Source organism: Pogona vitticeps, chromosome 14 (genome assembly GCF_051106095.1).
Source record: "Pogona vitticeps strain Pit_001003342236 chromosome 14, PviZW2.1, whole genome shotgun sequence".
NCBI classification, from domain to species: Eukaryota; Metazoa; Chordata; class Lepidosauria; order Squamata; family Agamidae; genus Pogona; species Pogona vitticeps.
In genome coordinates this window covers 16,615,617-16,634,359 of record NC_135796.1, presented here as the reverse complement: position 1 = coordinate 16,634,359, position 18,743 = coordinate 16,615,617, and the positions used below count along the sequence as shown (strand labels likewise).

The 18,743-nt window shown below is 48.4% G+C and overlaps 1 protein-coding gene across 4 annotated transcripts in view; it reads right to left on the bottom strand.

Annotated features, from left to right (window-relative positions):
- The window catches only part of SCARB1 (scavenger receptor class B member 1), a 31,594-nt gene extending 13,233 nt beyond the window's left edge, over nt 1–18,361 (bottom strand). For 2 of the 4 annotated variants that reach the window (XM_072983613.2, XM_072983614.2), the window contains exons 1-8: nt 18,039–18,360; nt 8,303–8,460; nt 5,503–5,644; nt 4,900–5,103; nt 4,154–4,249; nt 3,207–3,322; nt 2,499–2,665; nt 549–667 (exon numbers count right to left, since the gene is read on the bottom strand). In XM_072983613.2, coding sequence (XP_072839714.2) covers nt 549–667; nt 2,499–2,665; nt 3,207–3,322; nt 4,154–4,249; nt 4,900–5,103; nt 5,503–5,644; nt 8,303–8,460; nt 18,039–18,287 — 1,251 coding nt within the window. In that variant the 5' untranslated portion in view covers nt 18,288–18,360. Of the gene's footprint in view, nt 1–548; nt 668–2,498; nt 2,666–3,206; nt 3,323–4,153; nt 4,250–4,899; nt 5,104–5,502; nt 5,645–8,302; nt 8,461–18,038 lie in introns of all 4 variants that reach the window. The other 2 variants (XM_072983612.2, XM_072983615.2) reach the window with 2 other exon arrangements.
- Nucleotides 18,362–18,743: the final 382 nt, after the last annotated feature.

Genomic DNA, 18,743 nt, shown 5'->3' with positions numbered 1-18,743 from the left:
GCAAAGCAGTCATTCATCAAGTCCAGAGTGGCTCAGGTTTGTCAACACTTGTCTAAATACTTTGAAGGGATGCTGACATGTCCTTCTCTGCTGTATTTGGCTGGCTATGCTGCTAAACCTGGTCTCAGGGGAGAGAAGACTTCTGTTCAAGTCCTCCTTTTTCTCAAAACTTCACATTCCCTGCCTTCGGATATCTTGTGAACACTCCCCAGGGTGGCCCCACCGCCTGCAAAAATCTCTACGCTAATTGATTTATGGGTTTAAAGCCACCTTAATCAACATCATAATTAAAAATACCCTTGTACTATGGAATCAATTGCAGGTTGTAAGGCACAAAAATGAGATTACCGGGGGAGAGCAGATTAGATACAGAGCTAACCAGATGAGATAATAAACGGTTTCCCTTCCAGAACAGGCCAGTATGTGAATCAGGATTGGATGGGCTCCTTCTTTCAGCTTTTGTCAAAAGTCTAACAAAATTAAATGCTTCCTGGGGAAGTTCATTGCAGCAATGTATACAAAAAAAAAAGGTGACTGGCTGAACTTACGGGGTGCAGGTCCAGGAAAAGCCCATGTTTCTCTTCGCTAGGATGTAAGCCGTCCACTTCTTCCAGCAAGGATGGATCGGCATTTAGGAAGTGAGGTTGGGAAAGAAACATCGGTGCATCTTTTGGGGAAAAAAGTGAAAGGAAAGGTGAATTGCTCTTCACGCACAAGTGTGCTGTCGGGGACTGGAAACGGGGTTTTAATAAACAAGAGTAATGACAAACTGAGTCCCTCCCTGCAGGCAAAATTCCTATTCCAAGACGACACAATGCCAAAAAGAATATTTTGTGACCAAGCTGTGCCTTCTCTCCCATTTTGCTGGGATAGCCCAACAATCATACTGGCAGAGCAGAAAAACAGGACAAACCGCTGGAGAGCCAGCTTGCAAACATCTTGACTGCATTTAGGGTACGGTACTGATTTTCTTCCTGGGCTTTGAACTAGGGCAGGGTGGAAGGCGGTTCTGTAACTTGAAAGCACAACCTGGCTGAGTGCAGCACAAACTGGCTAGTATCCGAGAGGTTGCAGACATCTGTCCTTCTCAATCCTGGGGCAGTTTTTCCCCCCATCTCATTGGAAAGGTATGTGTGTGGGTATCTGCATGTATGTGTAATGACCTCACTATCTGTGCCTCTCAGATTTAGGCACACACCCCTTTCCAAGGGAAAAACCTTCTCCTGGGACTGAGAGGGACACGTGTTTGCAACCTCACGGGTGCTAGCCAGTTAGCACTATGCTCTGCCAGATTTGGTTTGAAACGTAGAGAACCATCACCTACTAATCAACAATATATATAGAGAGAGGTTTTTTTGTTTTGTTTGTTTGGAGATGCTTGCATTAAATATGCGTATGCCGAAAGGTAGGAAGTTGAGTAGAAAGCATGAGTAAGGGCCAAGACGTAACAGCTAGACCAGAGTTCTGTTTGCTCAGCAGTCATGAAAACTGGGAAGCCAAGCAGGAGGTTTGTTCACAATGGTGGAGGGTAAGGAAAGTGAAAAAGGAACAACTTAATTTCTTCCTCTGTCTCTAGAGGTTGCGTGCCCTTTCACCAAGCTGGCACCCACTGCATGCCCATTACTTAAGGCCAGCTTGAGAAATACTTAACCTAATTCTGGAGGGCACAGAAGGCAACGTTAAATAACTAGGGACATTAAGAGATTTCCCAGACATCGGCTGCAGAGGGGAAAGCACCAGCCAATGCAGGCCCCTGAACAGCCGGCACCGTGTTCACCTAATCTCTGGGTCCAAAATGAGTCAGATTATGAAACGTGTATGATTTACACCTTTCGAAAGGCCCTAAAAAGCAGAAAGGGTGAAAAAGAAAGGCGATGTGGACGGAAACGCAGAAAAGCCCAGCCCTGCGGGTGCGAAACAAATCCCAACGTCCACAGAACTGGGTGCGAAGGAAAGGATGGAAAAGGACGACTAACGGTGTCCATTTTTAAAAGAGCACGTCCTTCGTCGGGCAAAAAGGAGCGAAGGCGAAGGCAATAAAGGGCGGAAGGAAGAAAGAGCTCAAATCCTGGTTTCCTTTGTGTCGTGGGAGGCAAAGGAAAAGAGACGAAACGGCCCGCATCAGTGTTATATTTTTCTCAGGGTCCCTTTCAACCTTTTTTTGGCCACCGCCATAAACATAATATGAAAAAAACAGGGGCCAAATCAGGATTGTAGAAGTCATGGAACAAGCTTTAGAAGGTGGTGGGTGTGAAGTCTTGTTTCCACTCTATAGCCCACCTTTAAATGTACCGGGGGGGGGGCCCTCCAGGGTGACCCTATGGCCCCTGTTGAGCATGGCTGGTCCAACCTTGGAGAAAATGATGATGCTTTGGCCTCTCATTGACCGGGAAACCTTATCCAGCCTCCCCTTTCCTTCTACTTAATTCCTCAGAAGCTGCCTCTCTCTGTCCTTTTCAAATCTATCTCGTAAACCTCCCAAAAATGGTCCGACGTACTGAATCGGCACGTGCTGACGTTCAGGATTCCCGACGCTCGGCAGGGGCAGAAACCTTCGTTGGGCGGATAGACCGTTCCGTTGGCAAACAAGGTATTTGGGGCCACAAAACGGTAGGTAGGTACGCCTTTAAATTTTCCAGTTTTACTGAAGACGAGCCTTATGGACCTGGAAAACAGGGATGTTGTGAGAGACACGGAGCATGAGAAAACGGAGTTGACCATTCAAAACTCTCACTGGGCTAGGGTTCCCCCTCACCAGCCCCATATTCTTGCTGTTTTGTCTGTTCATTTCCTTTAGTTTGGGAAATCACATTGGCTGGATAGCTCAGGGGTTTAAATCTCTGGCTTAGCAGAGACAGAGGTTGGGAGTTCGAATTCCCCACTGGGCCTCCTAGGGGAAGAGCCAGCCTGGGTAGCCTTGGGCAAGCTGCACAGTCCCAAGGCTGCCCCCTAGAGGAAGGGAGTGGGAAACTGAGGATTCTCTACCTAGAAATCCCTGGAAAAAGGTCACCGTAAGACAGCACAGGATTGTTATTACTGGTGGACTCCCAGGTCCCATCTGCTGCAAGCCACCTGGTTCTTGACAACATCGACAAGACCTGTAGTTTTGCCTTCCTCGGGGAAATGACTGTTGGGATCACGACTCCAAGATTTCGCACGGTCGTCGGGGCTATTTTCCCAAGTTCTGGGATGTTTGCTGAGCTTACCTGCAAGCATCGGGGCTGTAGAATTCCACAGGGGTGGAACGAGTCATAAAAGGGGGCCACAATTCCCCAGAGGTTCCGTTGATCATGTTGCACTGATCGGACCGCCAGTAAGACACCTACGGGAGATGCTCAGCACTAAGATACAGAGGGAAGACACGCAATCTCCCCCCGGCCACCGATCACATCCCCCTCTCTTCTTGCACCACATAATTTTGGACGTGACTTCTCTTTTATCATCCTCTTTCAGTTCTCCAACCTACTTCTGGGAAGCAATACTGTCCTTCTGGATCCGTTCTCAATCATCCCAGAGCGCCAGACTCAGGGCTTAAGCTACAGGAAACCAGATTTCAGTTGAATATCAGGAGAAACTTCCTAACTGTTAGAGTAGTACGACAATGGAAGCAATGACCTCGGGAGGTGATGGGCGCTCCAACGCCCGAGGCCTTCAAGAGACAACGGGACCACCCTCGGTCAGCTCTGCTTTGATCTGGATTCCTGCCTTGAGTGGGGGGGGTTGGACTGGATGGCCTTCGAGGGCCCCTTCCAATGCCATGATTCTATGATTTGCTTTGCTCGCTTCTCTTTGAGAATGGCCAAAAGATTCAACCTTTTCCCCTCATTGCTACACAGACCAGAGAATTTTAAATTTCAAGGCTGCAGGACACAAACGTTCTCTCCCCACCTATTTGGACAGGAGAACACGCAGCGTTTTCAAAGGGGTAAACTTGTGGTATTAAAAAACTGGTCTCTCTCTTTCTTTTTAAAAGATTCTTCAATAAGTGGATGGGGCCGGAAGATGGTGCATAAAGATTGACATGGTCCACAGTGAGTTTGTTAAAACATCTGAGTGGCAGGATCCTGAATGGCTGGGGTTTTGTTTTCCTTCCTACCTTGAAAAAAAAGGAGCATACAATGGGTTTGAAAAAGAGAATTAACTTGGGATTTACCTTCTTCATTCCATTCCAGCTGTCCACAATGTGGGCTTTCGAGATGTCTTTCATCCCCGTGAACACGGTGAAAAGGCCGGTATTTGAGTTGTTGAACTAAAATGGAAGTGATGGGAACTCCGGTTACATCTCTTCCTCCCCACAACTCACCCCGAAGGCTTTTATTTTTAAAACTCTGCTGGAAAGATCTACCCCTTCTCTGGGGTAGAGGACTGCGCTGGGGGAAAAAAAAAATCTCTCCACCTCCTGTTATGCAAGAGAAATGCACTGAAGTCAAGATCTACCCTCTGGCTGCTGAAAAAGTCCATCGCTCACAGACATAGGCTAAAATACTGCTCGCTTTGGTAGTTGCGCAAGAGTAATCACACGAGGAATGTGAGCCGTTTGCATTAAATAGACACCCATTCAAGCCTGGAAATAATTCACTAGATATCCGTTCTTTAAACTCATGAAAATTTTCAACCGTGAGCTTGTATTATTTTTAGTGCTTACCAGGGCGGTAAATTCTGACCAATTTTTTTCCCCTGGCCATTTTGAAACACGGGAAACCCGATGGGGTCATTGAGCAACTCAACCGTTTTTAACCCACGACAAGCATGACACAAGTCAAGCGGTTCCTTTCTTTCCACAAGGATGTCGAAGCGCCCATTTTTGCTTCCAAGCTTCAAGGGAGCCGGGCTCAGCCCGAACCTCCCTGGACCTCCCGGAGTCAAACTTCAGAGGCCTCTCGTCTTCCACCGACTCACCTCGGAGAAGAGTCCGAACTTCCCCTTGAAGGGGATCATTCCGGGCTTAATGGAGTTCAGGAAGTCCACGAGGGGGTCGTCGTAGCCCCACATGATCTCGCCCACCGTCCGGTTCATGAAGGCGGTCTCTCGGAAGAAGGCAAAGGTACTGCTGACGGTCAGCTTCACAGCAAACGGGAGGTCGTCCAACATGACGGCCGCTCCCTAAGGATCCCGGGCAAGCGCAATGGGAGGGAAAGGAAAGGAGAGAAGGGTGTGTGTGTAAGTCAATTATCTCACAAATCACTTGTGTTGTGGAAGACTCCGTTTCCCCACCATGCACAAAGCCCAATTCCCTCTCCAAAATTGCATCGATTTTTCCAAAGGAGTCCAACCCAACGAGGCAAATAACAACCGACTAACTTTGGGCTTTGCCGTGAAGATATAAATGTAATGAACAAATTAAGCAATACAGGACAGGATGAACAACGCTTATTAAACGGAAGCCCAACAGGGCAGCCCTCCGCTCGTCACTTCCGAAGCTCGTCCCATCAAGTACAACGAGGCTGCATTCAATGGGACGATGACGGAACTCCACCTCCCCAGAGTGCGCGATCCGCTTACCATCACCAACATGTTGGGTACGACGATGTAATCGGACTCCGACCCGTTGGACATGTCCGGCTGGAAGTGGTAACGCCGGTACTCTAAGAAGGACAGGGTGCCGTTGTCGTGAAAAGTGATGTTGTGTTTTTCTCTGTACTCCCTGTAAGAGAAAGCGGAAGGCAAGATTGCTCACGCTTCCGGGGAAGCTTGCCTGATTCGGGAGACAGGGCTGGAGCATAGAGAGTAAGGGTAATGAATTCTGAGTGTTGTCAGCTGAGGTTATTCATCTTCGTCAGCTCCAATTAGCATAAAGAGGCTGACAACCTGGAGGCTTAATTTTACATGCGCACACCTAACTTTGCTTGGGTGTTGACAGCCGGAACCTAACGGGTTCCAGCTTCTTTCTCCACCCTGACACTTGAAGAAATCGCTAACACGGGCAAGCTGCGGGCGCCACCTGTTCGCCCCAGAGATCCACCATGATTTTCTTCAATCTGCGCCACCCATTTCCCAATTTGACAGACCGGTCTGGGGAGAAGACCTCGCCATGCAAAAGGTGGGGGTGTGAAGATCACGGCTGGGTTTTAAGGGGCTACCCGTCGGGCGCTTGAAGTCAAGGTGAGAACAAAGGAAGATTCATCGGGTTTAATTGCGGGGAGGACAACAGTTAAAAACAATGGACAGCTACCAATGTCTCAGACGTTAGCCGAATGGCTTTCAAACATGGATTTCCCGATGCTTTCTGGAACATTCAGAGGCTGCCCAGAGGTTTCTACAAAGTCAGGGATGATGACCTCATTGACGTAAACCAGCCTCCTGCTTGCATGAAAAGCAATGAGATGCCAGCCACACAGCTATTCTGGCTGTCAATAGCACGGGGCTGCCAATTCCTCCTTCTCTGGAGGCTCCTGTGCTTCTAAGCACCACCAGGCAGACAGGGATACAACTGAGAGAGCCGCCTTCTGCCTTAAGTTGAATAACTAGCCTTGGGCCCTACAGCAATCTGTTAGAAGCAGGGCTTGGAACTGACAAGTTACAAGTAACTTAATTACCAGTAACTAATTGATTCCTGCCCAAGTAATGAAAATGTAATGAAGTAGATTTTAAAAGTACTGCAATTGGCATGAACAACGTTACTTGGCTGGTGCTTTCCAGTTGCTTTCTAGTACTATGTCTTCATATTGTTTGAAGGCATTTCGTCAGGAACGTGCCAAGCTTTTATTAAGTAATTCTCTCATCACATCTAGGGATCCCTCCAAGGTAATTCCACAACATGTAATGTAATTACTTTCCCAACAAGTAATGTAATTAGGTTTTCAGCAAGTAATATAATTACTTTCCCTACAAGTAATGCAATTAGTTTCCCAACATTCTAACCGCAAATAGCAACAGGTTACATTTCAAACATTATAACAAGCCACAGGAACAAATTACTTCTAAAAAATAACTTGCCAAACTCTGGTTAAAACTGAAAAGAGCCTCAAAGACAGGAAATAAGGGCCTGCATCCCTATCAGGGGGATATGAAGTTAGCGGATGGGCATCTCCCCAGGCTTCCTTTACACGGCGTGCCCCATAAATCCAGATGCTTCCGCTTTGAAAGGAAGAAGGCGAAGGGACCCCCCTTTGGCTTTAAACCTAATCTCCAGCCAAAAGCATTCAGGCTAAGAAGCTTTTTTTTTGCTGTGTCTGCTTTCATTGTATGGCGCCACAATGCATATATTCAACATCGACAAGCAGGCTGAGCCACTTTGTAGGGGAGGGGGAAAAAAATAGAGGCCGGGAACAAGCTCAGCATTATGCTGGCAGCTGAACCTCCTGGGAAAAGCAGATCAGCAAAAATCTCCGTTCCATCAAGTCTCCACCGAGACTCTTTACAGATTCACTGCAGTTGCCCTCCATCTTCCAGGTACAGACCAGGTAAATGATACCTGCTACTATTAATCATCTTAGAAATGCAGAGCTGGAAGGGATCTATAGATCATCAGGTCCGGCCCCTGTCAAGTAGCTCCCCATTCCCTTCTTCGGGGGGGGGGGCAGGCCTGGGCCATGGGGCAGCTGGCCCAAGGCCACCCAGGCTAGCCCTTCTCCCTGGAGGCACAGTGGGGGAATTCGAACTCCCAACCTCTGGTTCCAAAGCCAGAGACTTAGGCCACTGAGAAAGTTGTCACAGCCCCCCTCCCCCCCCCATCCAAGCTCATGCCTAAGCGTCCTTCACTGAGAAAAAAGGGTGGGTAAAAGAGAGGACAGGATAAGAGATTCAACCCTCACTGAACTATGAAACTCCCTAGGGACCTCCCTGGGCATCTCTCTCTTCCCCTCTGAACTACCTCGTAGGGGTGTTGTAAAGAAAAAGCAGGGAGAAGCAAAAAGTAGAATCCACTGGAAGAAAGGTTGGATAGAAAGAAATGAAATGTGGGTTGTGGATGCCCAGAGTAGACCTTTGGTCTAGATGGGCGGGGTATAAATCTAATAAAATAAAATAATACATAGATTTCCCCCCCCTTCCGTTTGTCTCACCCTATTTGAGTGCAACAGAGTGGTGGAAGATTCACAACAGCCAAAAGGAAAGACTGTGGAACTCCCCACCACCGCCTTGAATTCTTTTTCCGGGCATACAAAGATTTCCTAATCGGCTTGGTTTTCACCAACAGACTATTGTGTAAACCGCACTGTCTTGTTGCTTTATGGTAATTGCCATTTTAACTGTGAAGTTTGTGCACAAGACATATCTGATGGGGAATCAGGTTTTTTTTTTTTTAACGGAAAATGGATCAAAGCTTATACGCGGACGAATCCGGAGGAGTAAAAGGTCAGACCTGTAGACGTAAGGGCCGCGCTGGTTCACCACGGGCTTCCCTCCCCTGAGAATTTCTTTCGAATTCAGCACCTCAAAGAAGTAGATGGAGAGGTGGAATGGCACGGGAATGTCTTTCCACAGCTCAAAGGCCATGCCGCCGGGTTCAAGTCTCACGTTCTGCAACGACAAGGAAAAGCAACGCCATTAGCATGGACTGGAAACCAGTTGTGGGTTTGGGAGACACGGCTTTTTAGAGTAATTGGGGAAAGGCGGGTGCAGTTTGGACAGGGGAGCACAGATGATGGATTCAAACCCTGGTATTGTCAGGTTCCGCTAGGAGAAACATGGGAGGGCGGCGGGCAGACGATGTTGATTACGCTAGGTTAGGTAAACTAAAGATTGGAGGCTGTACAAGTACGAGGCAGATTCCTACGTTCTTAATAGAAATCCATTTACTGATTTATCTTTCCCTTCCAGCCTTACTTCTAGAAAAGGTTCCAGAAAGCAAACAAGGCAAGAACTGACGTAACACCAAAGCTTGGAAAATAGCCACCACCGTGCATTCAGTCCGGCTTCCGCACCTCTGCTCGACAGAGTTTGGCTGCTTTAAAAGGGTTGTGTTTAAACCTTGCTCCGAGATTTCACATTAGGGGGTTGGGTTCTAAGTCTTCCGGACAAACAAATACACTGTTCCACGGAAAAAGAGAAAAGAGGAAGACACAGAGAGAGAGAGGAGGGGGAAAAAACCCCCAATATTCAGTTCCTTTCCTCTTCGGCTCTCTCGTGACGCTGTTTTGCAACGTGGCTGGAAAAACTCCAGAACTCAGAACAGCCCTGTGTTGTTTGCTTAATTCCCCTGGTTAAACAAAGAGTCAGATGACAAAAATCTAATCAAGCACGGTTCCCTGACGGAGGGTCTTCCGACGTGTTATGCTCTTCCTGCCGTCGGAGCATATGGGAGAGGCAGAACCAACTCCCATCGTTCCCCAAGCAACGTTTGGGGAAGGCTTCACCTGGCTCTTTTCGGGTTGAAGCTTTCCTCTCTTGGACAGGGGGGGGGGGAAGGTCAAGGGGTCCCCAAAAGATTCCCCCCCTCCTCCCCCTCTCGTCCAGCGCCTGATTCGTCCAGCCCTTCCACGCCTGTTAGCAATAATCTGCGTAAGACCGTCTGCCGGCTGGAACAGGAAACGTTCTTGCTGATGTCTGCAAAGGTTAATCCCGTACACATTGCTTGAAGCTGAGCCTGGACAGAACGAGGAGAATTAAGCGTGTGGCCCTGTGGACTCAAAGGCCCATGACGTCTTGCCAGGGCTCATGGGAGTTGTAGTCCAATGGGCATCTGGGACGGGCACCGGTCTTCCTCGTCCCCGACAGGCTATGCCCTCCCCTCTATCCAGTCTTAAAAACTTTCTTCCATACCATAACCTGGAGGGGTTCCCAAGCTTGGGCGACTCCGGTGTTCTTGGCCTGCTACTCCCAGAAGCCTTCGCCACCAGCGGGGGATTCTGGGAGCAGCAGCCCACGACGATCAGGGTTGCCCGAGGCTGTAACTTGTAAACAAACCCAAGCATCATCCGCTGTGCGTCCTCGGGGGAAGCTGTGAGATGCCAGAACACTAGTTTCTTCTTGGAAGTTTGGCCCGATTTGTGTGTTATCCACCCTCACGCTGGGAGCAAGTTACGGAGAGCCTAATAAGGCTTTCTTTCGAGGGAAAGTGAGATATTTCGAAGAGTGGTTTGACTAGTCCTCCCCTCCGTGGCTGAACAGAGATTCGAACTCAGGCCTCCTGAGTCCTGCTCCATCGCCGCCTCTGCGTTTCTTTCCCCCTCTTGAACGTGGAAATAGGTCCCCGTGCCGAACGATTCCTGCCTCAACCGGACGGAACGCACGGTTCAAAAAAAAATAAAAATGTGGATCCACCACAGCCCCAGACCAAGAACAGAAGTGCCTATGGGGAGGGAGAGGCGACCATGACATTCGTAAGCTTGTGATATTCTGAAACTGATGTGTGTAGATAAGACCAGTCCAGCGGCTGGTTGCCAACCGCAGGACACAACCGGCATCTCTGTAAGAGGAGAAGGATAAAATAAAAATTAAAAAAGTCAATCTTCACCGTGAAAGGTTTCACGTCCTGTGATCTGGAGCCTGACACTCAAAAGCAAGGGGGAAGAGAGAAAGGTGGGGTGAAGATCCGAGAAGATGAGACCACGGACAGCCCTAGAGGGCCTCAATGGGGCTTCGCCACCCAAAGACTGCTTAATTGTCTGGTTTTCAAGAGAGAAGGTGGTTCCTGCGGGTGGGCTTTCTAGGGGTGGGGGGGTGTCAGGCGGCTGATTAGACAGGCCTTACCTTTCACCCGGGGGGGGCCAATTCTTCTCACTCGCCCACGATCGCGGAAAAAGTTAGGTTGGGGACGACATCTCCCATCAGCCACGGCAGCCAAAGGCCAAACAGCAGTGCTAAAATAAAAATGTCCAATTCTGTGCGAATGGGTACCAATCCTGCCTTAAAGGGTTCCCCGAAAGTTGCAAACAGGTGCCCAAAAATCTAGAAGTCGGAACAAATTATACTTTTACTGTTTTCTCTTTTTTTCCTCTCTCTCTCCTGGATTAGCCATCTCAAATAATCATGGACCAAGTATTCCCAGAGTCCATATATCTGAGTAAGATCTGCCAGATGGTTAATCTTTGCTTACCAGGTGGTGGCTGGTGACTCAGATTAGCAAGCCTACGAATGGTTTATGGGCCGGCTCTACCATTAGGTATTTATTCTGTTGACTACATGATGTTAACGCTAAATAATCACAAGCAGATCTGATCTTTTGGCATGAGTGTGTGGTATATTTTGTTTGGCTTAGTAGGACTCCTATGTTGTTGTTTTTTTGTAACACTTCCATTATTTTGCCTTATATATGCCTTGTATAATGGCCTGTACGGATTCTTTAAAAACCATTGTCGAGCATATCGAGATATCACTAATTATACACAGAGTGAGTTGTGGTGTAGGTGTGCACCCTACTCCTTTGTGCTTCCTTTCTGGCTACACTGTAAAAGGACTACAACCGCAACACAACTTGTAAATGGTATTTTTGAAATTTTGTATTTTTTAGAAAAATGTCCGCTCAGTTTAGCGCTACAGTGCTAAACGGGTGCAGGGCAAATTCAAAGGCTTACCATGCCTTGTCAGTTTAGCGCTATTTCACTTTGTTAAACGTTAACCCCGCAAAAAAAAGAAAGAAAGAAAAGGGATTTGAAACCTGGCAAAAAGGGTGGAGAAGAGGATAGTAATAATGATAAAGAAGGGTGATGGAGGAAAATGGCTATGTGCTTTGTGGATATTTGAAATCTCAGGATATTTAAAAATTTCTGTGTGAACTGCGGAAGTGATTTAAATGCCAGGGTGTGATACAGGCAAGTTGATGCGAGACAAATTTCAGGGTGGCCACACCTTTAATTACCCTCTTTACGCCTATGTTCTCATTTGTCAAGCTGGGCAGAACAACAACCTTACAAGGTAGCGTAATATAAGGATCATTAGCTATACTGAGAGCAGATATATATTTTACTTGACATGGGGTGAGTGGGGGACATTTCTGGCCCCTTTCTGTTTGTCGTAATATTTGCCCCATATTAGGGACCGTCACTGGCAAGAAGAAGAGGTACCACAGCCCGGCACTTAGCTTTACAAAGATCTCAGAACAAAATAAGGAGGTGAAGAAATCAAGCGAAAGCTTTCAACTGATTTGGCATATATCCGACTAAACTTACAACATCTCACTCCCAAGGAACCCGACACATATGCTCATGACGGTTTTGATTTATGGCTCTGTGCCCTCTTTTTGGGAAAGGAGGTCACCCAATCTAACCATTTCGCCACACAGACCGAGTCACAAGACTGTGGCTCCACAACTCAGAGACAAGGGACCTTATTGTTATGAATTCTGAGCAGAATCTGGCTCCTGTAACTCCTGGTGAGCCAGAACAAACAGACCCTTCAAACCAGGGGTGGGCAATTAATTTCTATGGGGGGGCACATGAAAAATCTGAACTGTGTTCGGGGGCCAAACCAACTTTACTTAAAAATAAAATGAAGCAGTGGTGTTACGAAAGTTCTTATTTTAAACTGGTTAATCTTCACAAATACGTAAGAGTTTTTTTTGCGGTATGTTAAAGATAAGCAACCGATCAACTTTAGAGAAAAAGCTATACAGTGGTGCCTCGCATAGCGATCGCTCCGTTTAATGAAGAAATTGCTTTGCGACGTTGTTTTTGCGATCGCAAAAGCGATCGCTTTGCGATGTTCCCTATGGGGAAAATTCGCTTTGCAATGATTGCAGGGAAGCGATCATCGCAAAGCCCCCATTTTCGGCCAGCTGATCAGCGGTTCCAAAATGGTCGGTGGGTAAACAAGATGGCCGCCTGCTGTGTTTAGGGATGGATTCTCGGTTAAGAGGCAGCGAAAATGGCCGCCGTATGGAGGATTTTCGCTTAAGGTTAGTTTTGAAGCCCATAGGAACACATTAATGGCGTTTTAATGCGTTTCTATGGGCTTTTAAATTCCGTTCAGCGATGAAATCGCTTAGCAATGTTTTTCCCTGCACGGATTAACGTCGCTAAGCGAGGCACCACTGTAAATGGTTTTGATGCTCATAACTGTCCACGGGCCGGACAGGAGCGGCTTGCGGGCCATATGTGGCCCTTGGGCCGCACTTTGCCCAGGTCTGCTTTTAATTCACTCTATTTGTTCAGCTTCCCTTCACGGATTGCTGCCTTGTCGTGGCGAAGGGGCTGGAGTAATTCAGAGAAGCTATGGGCTCTGCCGTGCAGGGACACCCAAGACGGACAGGACATACTGGAGAGTTCTCACTCAACGTGATCCACCTGGAGCAGGAATTGGCAAGCCACTCCAGTATCTTTGCCAAGAAAACCCCATGACCAGAAAGGTGGACATGATAAAGGAAAAAATAGTAGGGACCTTACAGAAGTAGAAGCCATCACGAAGAGGTGGCAATAATACACAGAGGAATTGTACCAGAAATACCTGGATGTCCCAGACAACCCAGATAGTGTGGTTGCTGACCTTGAGCCAAACATCCTGAAGAGTGAAGTCAAGTGGGCCTTAGAAAGCATGGCTAACAACAAGGCCAGTGGAGGTGATGGCATTCCAGTTGAACTATTTAAAATCTTGAAAGATGATGCTGTTAAGGTGCTACACTCAATATGCCAGCAAGTTTGGAAAACTCAGCAGTGGCCAGAGGATTGGAAAAGATCAGTCTATATCCCAATCCCAAAGAAAGGCAGTGCCAAAGAATGCTCCAACTACCGTACAATTGCACTTATTTCACACACTACCGAGGTTATGCTCAAAATCCTATAAGGTAGGCTTCAGCAGTATGTGGACCGAGAACTCCCAGAAGTACAAGCTGGATTTTGAAGGGGCAGAGGAACTCGAGGCCAAATTGCTAACATGCGCTGGATTATGGAGAAAGCCAGAGAGTTCCAGAAAACCATCTAGTTCTGCTTCATTGACTATGCAAAAGCCTTTGACTGTGTCGACCACAACAAACTATGGCAAGTTCTTAAAGAATTGGGAGTGCCTGACCACCTTATCTATCTCCTGAGAAATCTATATGTGGGACAGGAAGCAACAGTTAGAACTGGATATGAAACAAGTGATTGGTTCAAAATTGGGAAAGGAGTACGACAAGGCTGTATATTGTCTCCCTGCTTATTTAATTTATATTCAGAATACATCATGCGAAAGACAGGACTGGAGGAATTCCAAGCCAGAATTAAGATTGCCGGAAGAAATATCAACAACCTCCGATATGCAGATGATACCACTCTGGTGGCAGAAAGTGAGGAGGAATTAAATAACCTCGTAATGAGGGTGAAAGAGGAGAGCGCCAAGAATGGTCTGAAGCTCAACATCAAAAAAAGCTAAGATCATGGCCACTGGTCCCATCACCCCCTGGCAAACAGAAGGGGAAGATATGGAGGAAGCGACAGATTTTATTTTCTTGGGCTCCATGATCACTGCAGATGGTGACAGCAGCAAAGAAATTAAAAGACGCTTGCTTCTTGGGAAGGAAAGCGATAACAAACCTAGACAGCATCTTAAAAAGCAGAGACATCACCTTGCCAACAAAGGTCCGCATAGTCGAAGCTATGGTTTTTCCTGTCGTGATGTATGGAAGTGAGAGCTGGACCATAAAGAAGACTGACCGCCGAAGAACTGATGCTTTTGAATTGTGGTGTTGGAGGAGGCTCTTGAGAGTCCCCTGGACTGCAAGGAGAACAAACCTATCAGTTCTGAAGGAAGTCAACCCTGAGTGCTCCCTGGAAGGACAGATCCTGAAGCTGAGGCTCCAATACTTTGGCCATCTCATGAGAAGAGAAGACTCCCTGGAAAAGACCCTGATGTTGGGCAAGTGTGAAGGCAGGAGGAGAAGAGGACGACAGAGGACGAGATGGTTGGACAGTGTCATAAAAGCAACCAACATGAATTTGACCCAACTCCAGGAGGCAGTGGAAGAGAGGAGGCCCTGACGTGCTCTGGTCCATGGGGTCACAAAGAGTTGGACACGACTTAACGACTAAGCAACAACATTTGTTCAGCTGCTGATTATCTCGGCGAAGTTTTTTTGCATAACTCATACCATCAGTCTGACCGCCAATGTGCACGCACTATTTCAAGCAATCATATTTAGATAATTCATTTTCGTGCACAGACAAAACTTTGTTTGTCTGCCTGCACGCCATGATTTTTTAAGAAAGGCAAAAACAACACCGCGAAACATTAACAAACATCTGGGCTCACAAGCCATGACAGCTGCCTTTAAAATTAAGGAGGGAACGATCCATACTTAATTGGTTCATTCCCCTGAGCCAATGGCTGATGACAGGCACCCCCCCCAAGGGTAACTTGCTTTTAACTTGTGGGATTTTAAAATATTTTTCACTTGTTTTTGTACTTGGTTTTAAAAAAAATCTCAATGTATGTTTTATTCTTTTTAAAATGTGATATTTATATAATGCTTTAAAATTTCTTCTTTTATCTGTTATGAGTTGCCTTGGGTTTCCTATGGGGAGAACGGTGACATACATACAAGGAAGGAAGGAAGGAAGGGAGGGAGGGAGGAAGGAAGGAAGGAAGGAAGGAAGGAAGGAAGGAAGGAAGGAAGGAAGGAAGGAAGGAAGGAAGGAAGGAAGGAAGGAAGGAAGGAAGGAAGGAAGGAAGGAAGGAAGGAAGGAAGGAAGGAAGGAAGGAAGGAAGGAAGGAAGGAAGGAAGGAAGGAAGGAAGGAGCTGATGATGGATAAGAGGAAGGAAGGAAGGAAGGAAGGAAGGAAGGAAGGAAGGAAGGAAGGAAGGAAGGAAGGAAGGAAGGAAGGAAGGAAGGAAGGAAGGAAGGAAGGAAGGAAGGAAGGAAGGAAGGAAGGAAGGAAGGAAGGAAGGGGAGGGATAAGGAGAATGGAGGTGGAGGGATGAGGGGAAGGAAGGAAGGAAGGAAGGAAGGAAGGAAGGAAGGAAGGAAGGAAGGAAGGAAGGAAGGAAGGAAGGAAGGAAGGAAGGAAGGAAGGAAGGAAGGAAGGAAGGAAGGAAGGAAGGAAGGAAGGGGAGGGATAAGGAGAATGGAGGTGGAGGGATGAGGGGAAGGAAGGAAGGAAGGAAGGAAGGAAGGAAGGAAGGAAGGAAGGAAGGAAGGAAGGAAGGAAGGAAGGAAGGAAGGAAGGAAGGAAGGAAGGGGAGGGATAAGGAGAAGGGAGGTGGAGGGATGAGGGGAAGGAAGGAAGGAAGGAAGCTGAAGCAATCTCTCCCTTGTGGAGGGGAAACCGGACTGTGGTTTGGCAAAAGGGAATGAGAGCATGCATTTTTTAAAAAAGCCAAGGCAACTCCCAACTTCTTGGCCCCTGAGCTACCCAGCAGCTCCGGGTTCAAATTTTTGTTAATTCATGAAGCTTACTGGGCAAAGAGATGGGGTCAGGTGTTTTTTTTAAATCTCTTCCCTTCCTTATCCTACCTCACAGGGTGGTTGAGGAGCATAGCTGGGGAGGAAAGCGAAAACAATACATACTGCCTGGAAAAGGGCCAGAGAATAAGCAGAATAAATCAAGGGTCAAAACAACAGGAGAAAAATCAAGGACAGACCGATGTGTTCTTGTTTGTTTGAGGTAAAAAGACTAACTGGTGCTCTCACAATACAGAGGGGCAACCCATAACTGCCGACTGCCCCTCTGAAACATTTAAAGGCACTACGGCAGCGCAGAGGTAGAGAACCATCTGCAGGGCGAACGTACGGTTCCTGCGTCTTGCCATCGCTTCCTACGAGATGCTAGCTCTCGTACTGCGTCTAACAGTAGGACTGGCTCCCGAGGAAATTAGGAATTTCTGCTTCTTGAGGTTCCTTGAAGGACCCAGCCGGTACCTGTGGATTTAGGTAAGACGTGGGAGGTTCAGGTAGAGTTGATATGTTTTTTTTCCCCTTCTGAAAGCAAAGAATAGAAAGTTTTCAACCGGAGCAAAAGGCATTATCAACAACCGGAGTGGATTGTAGGCTCGGCGATGACTCCAAACTTATCAAGCAGGCGATGATGAGTCACTGTTTTTTTAACGATCTCATGGCAGGTCACTACAGATTTAAAGTTCTTCACGCCTGTTGCTTAACATATTTCAGATCTGATACGGTATTTGCAATTCTTCCCGCCTGTTGCTTAACATATTTTAGATCTGATATTCAGAACACGTCATGCCTGTTGCTTAACACATTTAAAATCTGATACAGGTATTTAAAATTCTTCACACCTGTCTATGGTTTTAAATCGTCCCCAGGCGAGAGCCGAAGCGGTTCGTCAAAAGCGCGGGATATTAAGCCAAAATTTGGGGTATTCTACATACAGCGCAGGGGCTAGGAATCGCTTGCACCTGAGCGCTCGGGGAAATTCGGTGGAGAACAACAGCCTGGCCGGGCCAATTCCTTGAAATACACTGGCTGGCAACCAAACGTCAGCCGTTAACACAGACATCCTGCTGAACGGTGCCAGAGTCCAAGCAGGCTCACGCGGCTTTTCAAGGGGCTCTGGCGGGTTTTGCTGCAAGAGGCTGATAAGGTTAAAATAACAGCAATATTAATAATAATGCAAAACCTGGCAGTACAGTATTAGGAACAGCTTGCATGCGGCGCGGATCTTAGGCTTCTGGATGAAACTTGCTGTTATACAGAACCAGTCCATTTTAAAAATAATTTCGGCGGACTGCGTGAGGTGTCTAATAATAATAATAATAATAATAATAATAATAATAATAATAATAATAATAATAATAATAATAATAATAATAATAGCATTCCCTTAAGCCATTCTAATTAGAGCCATTCTAATTTCCAGGGTTTTCTAGGGACGCATTCCTTGCCCCCCCCTTCTTTTTTTTCTCTGGAGGAACTTGCTGGGGGGGGGGGAGAGCTGTGGGGCAACCCCACCAGGCTTTATGTTTTTTTTTGGGGGGGGAGGAAGTTCTGGGCCGAGCCTCTTTGCTTAGGAGCAGCATTACCTGGGCCCCAATACCTGCCCTATAATGAGGGGGGGCCGCCCGCAGAGAGAAGCTGCCCCCCCTTCCTCGCCTGAGGGGCAGGCAGGGCTGGGGGGGGCGGGCTGAGGGGATGCTGGGAGTTGTAGTCCGCCAGAAGGCCCGCTGCTGCTCCCTCTCCCACCCCCACCCCCCCTTTCCACAGGCCCGCCCCCCCCCAAAAAAACCATACCTTGCCGACCTGCTCCCTCATGATGACGGGCACGACGACGACCATGAGGACCCCGCAGAGGAGGCAGCCGAGCCCGGCCAGGCCCAGGCCCAAGGCCGCCGCCCGGCAGGGGCCGCCCGGAGAGGAGCCGCCGCCGCCGGAGCGGGAGCCGCCGCCGCCCTCTTCCTTCCCGGAGGCCATGGTGGCGAGGCGAGCCCGAGCAGGAGCCGCGCCGGCATCCCCAGGCGCCCCGGCCCGCCTCGGCCCCATTTACGGGCTCCCGGCCCCATGGCCCGCCCGCTCGCCGGCCTGCCTGCCCCTCCGCCCGCCCCGAAGGAGGACCGCCCCGCCGCCCCCACGGAGGGAGGGAGGGAGGGACGGAGGGCCGCTGGAGGCGAAGCCCGCCTGGGCAGGAAGGCGGGCACCTTTGCCCCGAGCGGCCAGGGTGGGGGCCAGCAGGCGTCCCCCCCCTTTCCCCCTCCCAAACTACAACTCCCGCACCATCTCACTCGCCGTGGGGTGTGTGGGGGTGTCGTCACGCTTCTGGGAGCGGTGGTGCCAAAAAGAAAAAAAAGGGGGGTCCCCGGCTCTCTTTAGGGGGGCCGCTCCCACGGGATTCTCGCCCTCTGCCAACCCCCAATCTCACGACGGGATACGTGGGCACGGGTGACACGTGTTGACTCAGCCCTCCCCGGGCTTGCCGCGGGGACCCCCCCTGCAACCACA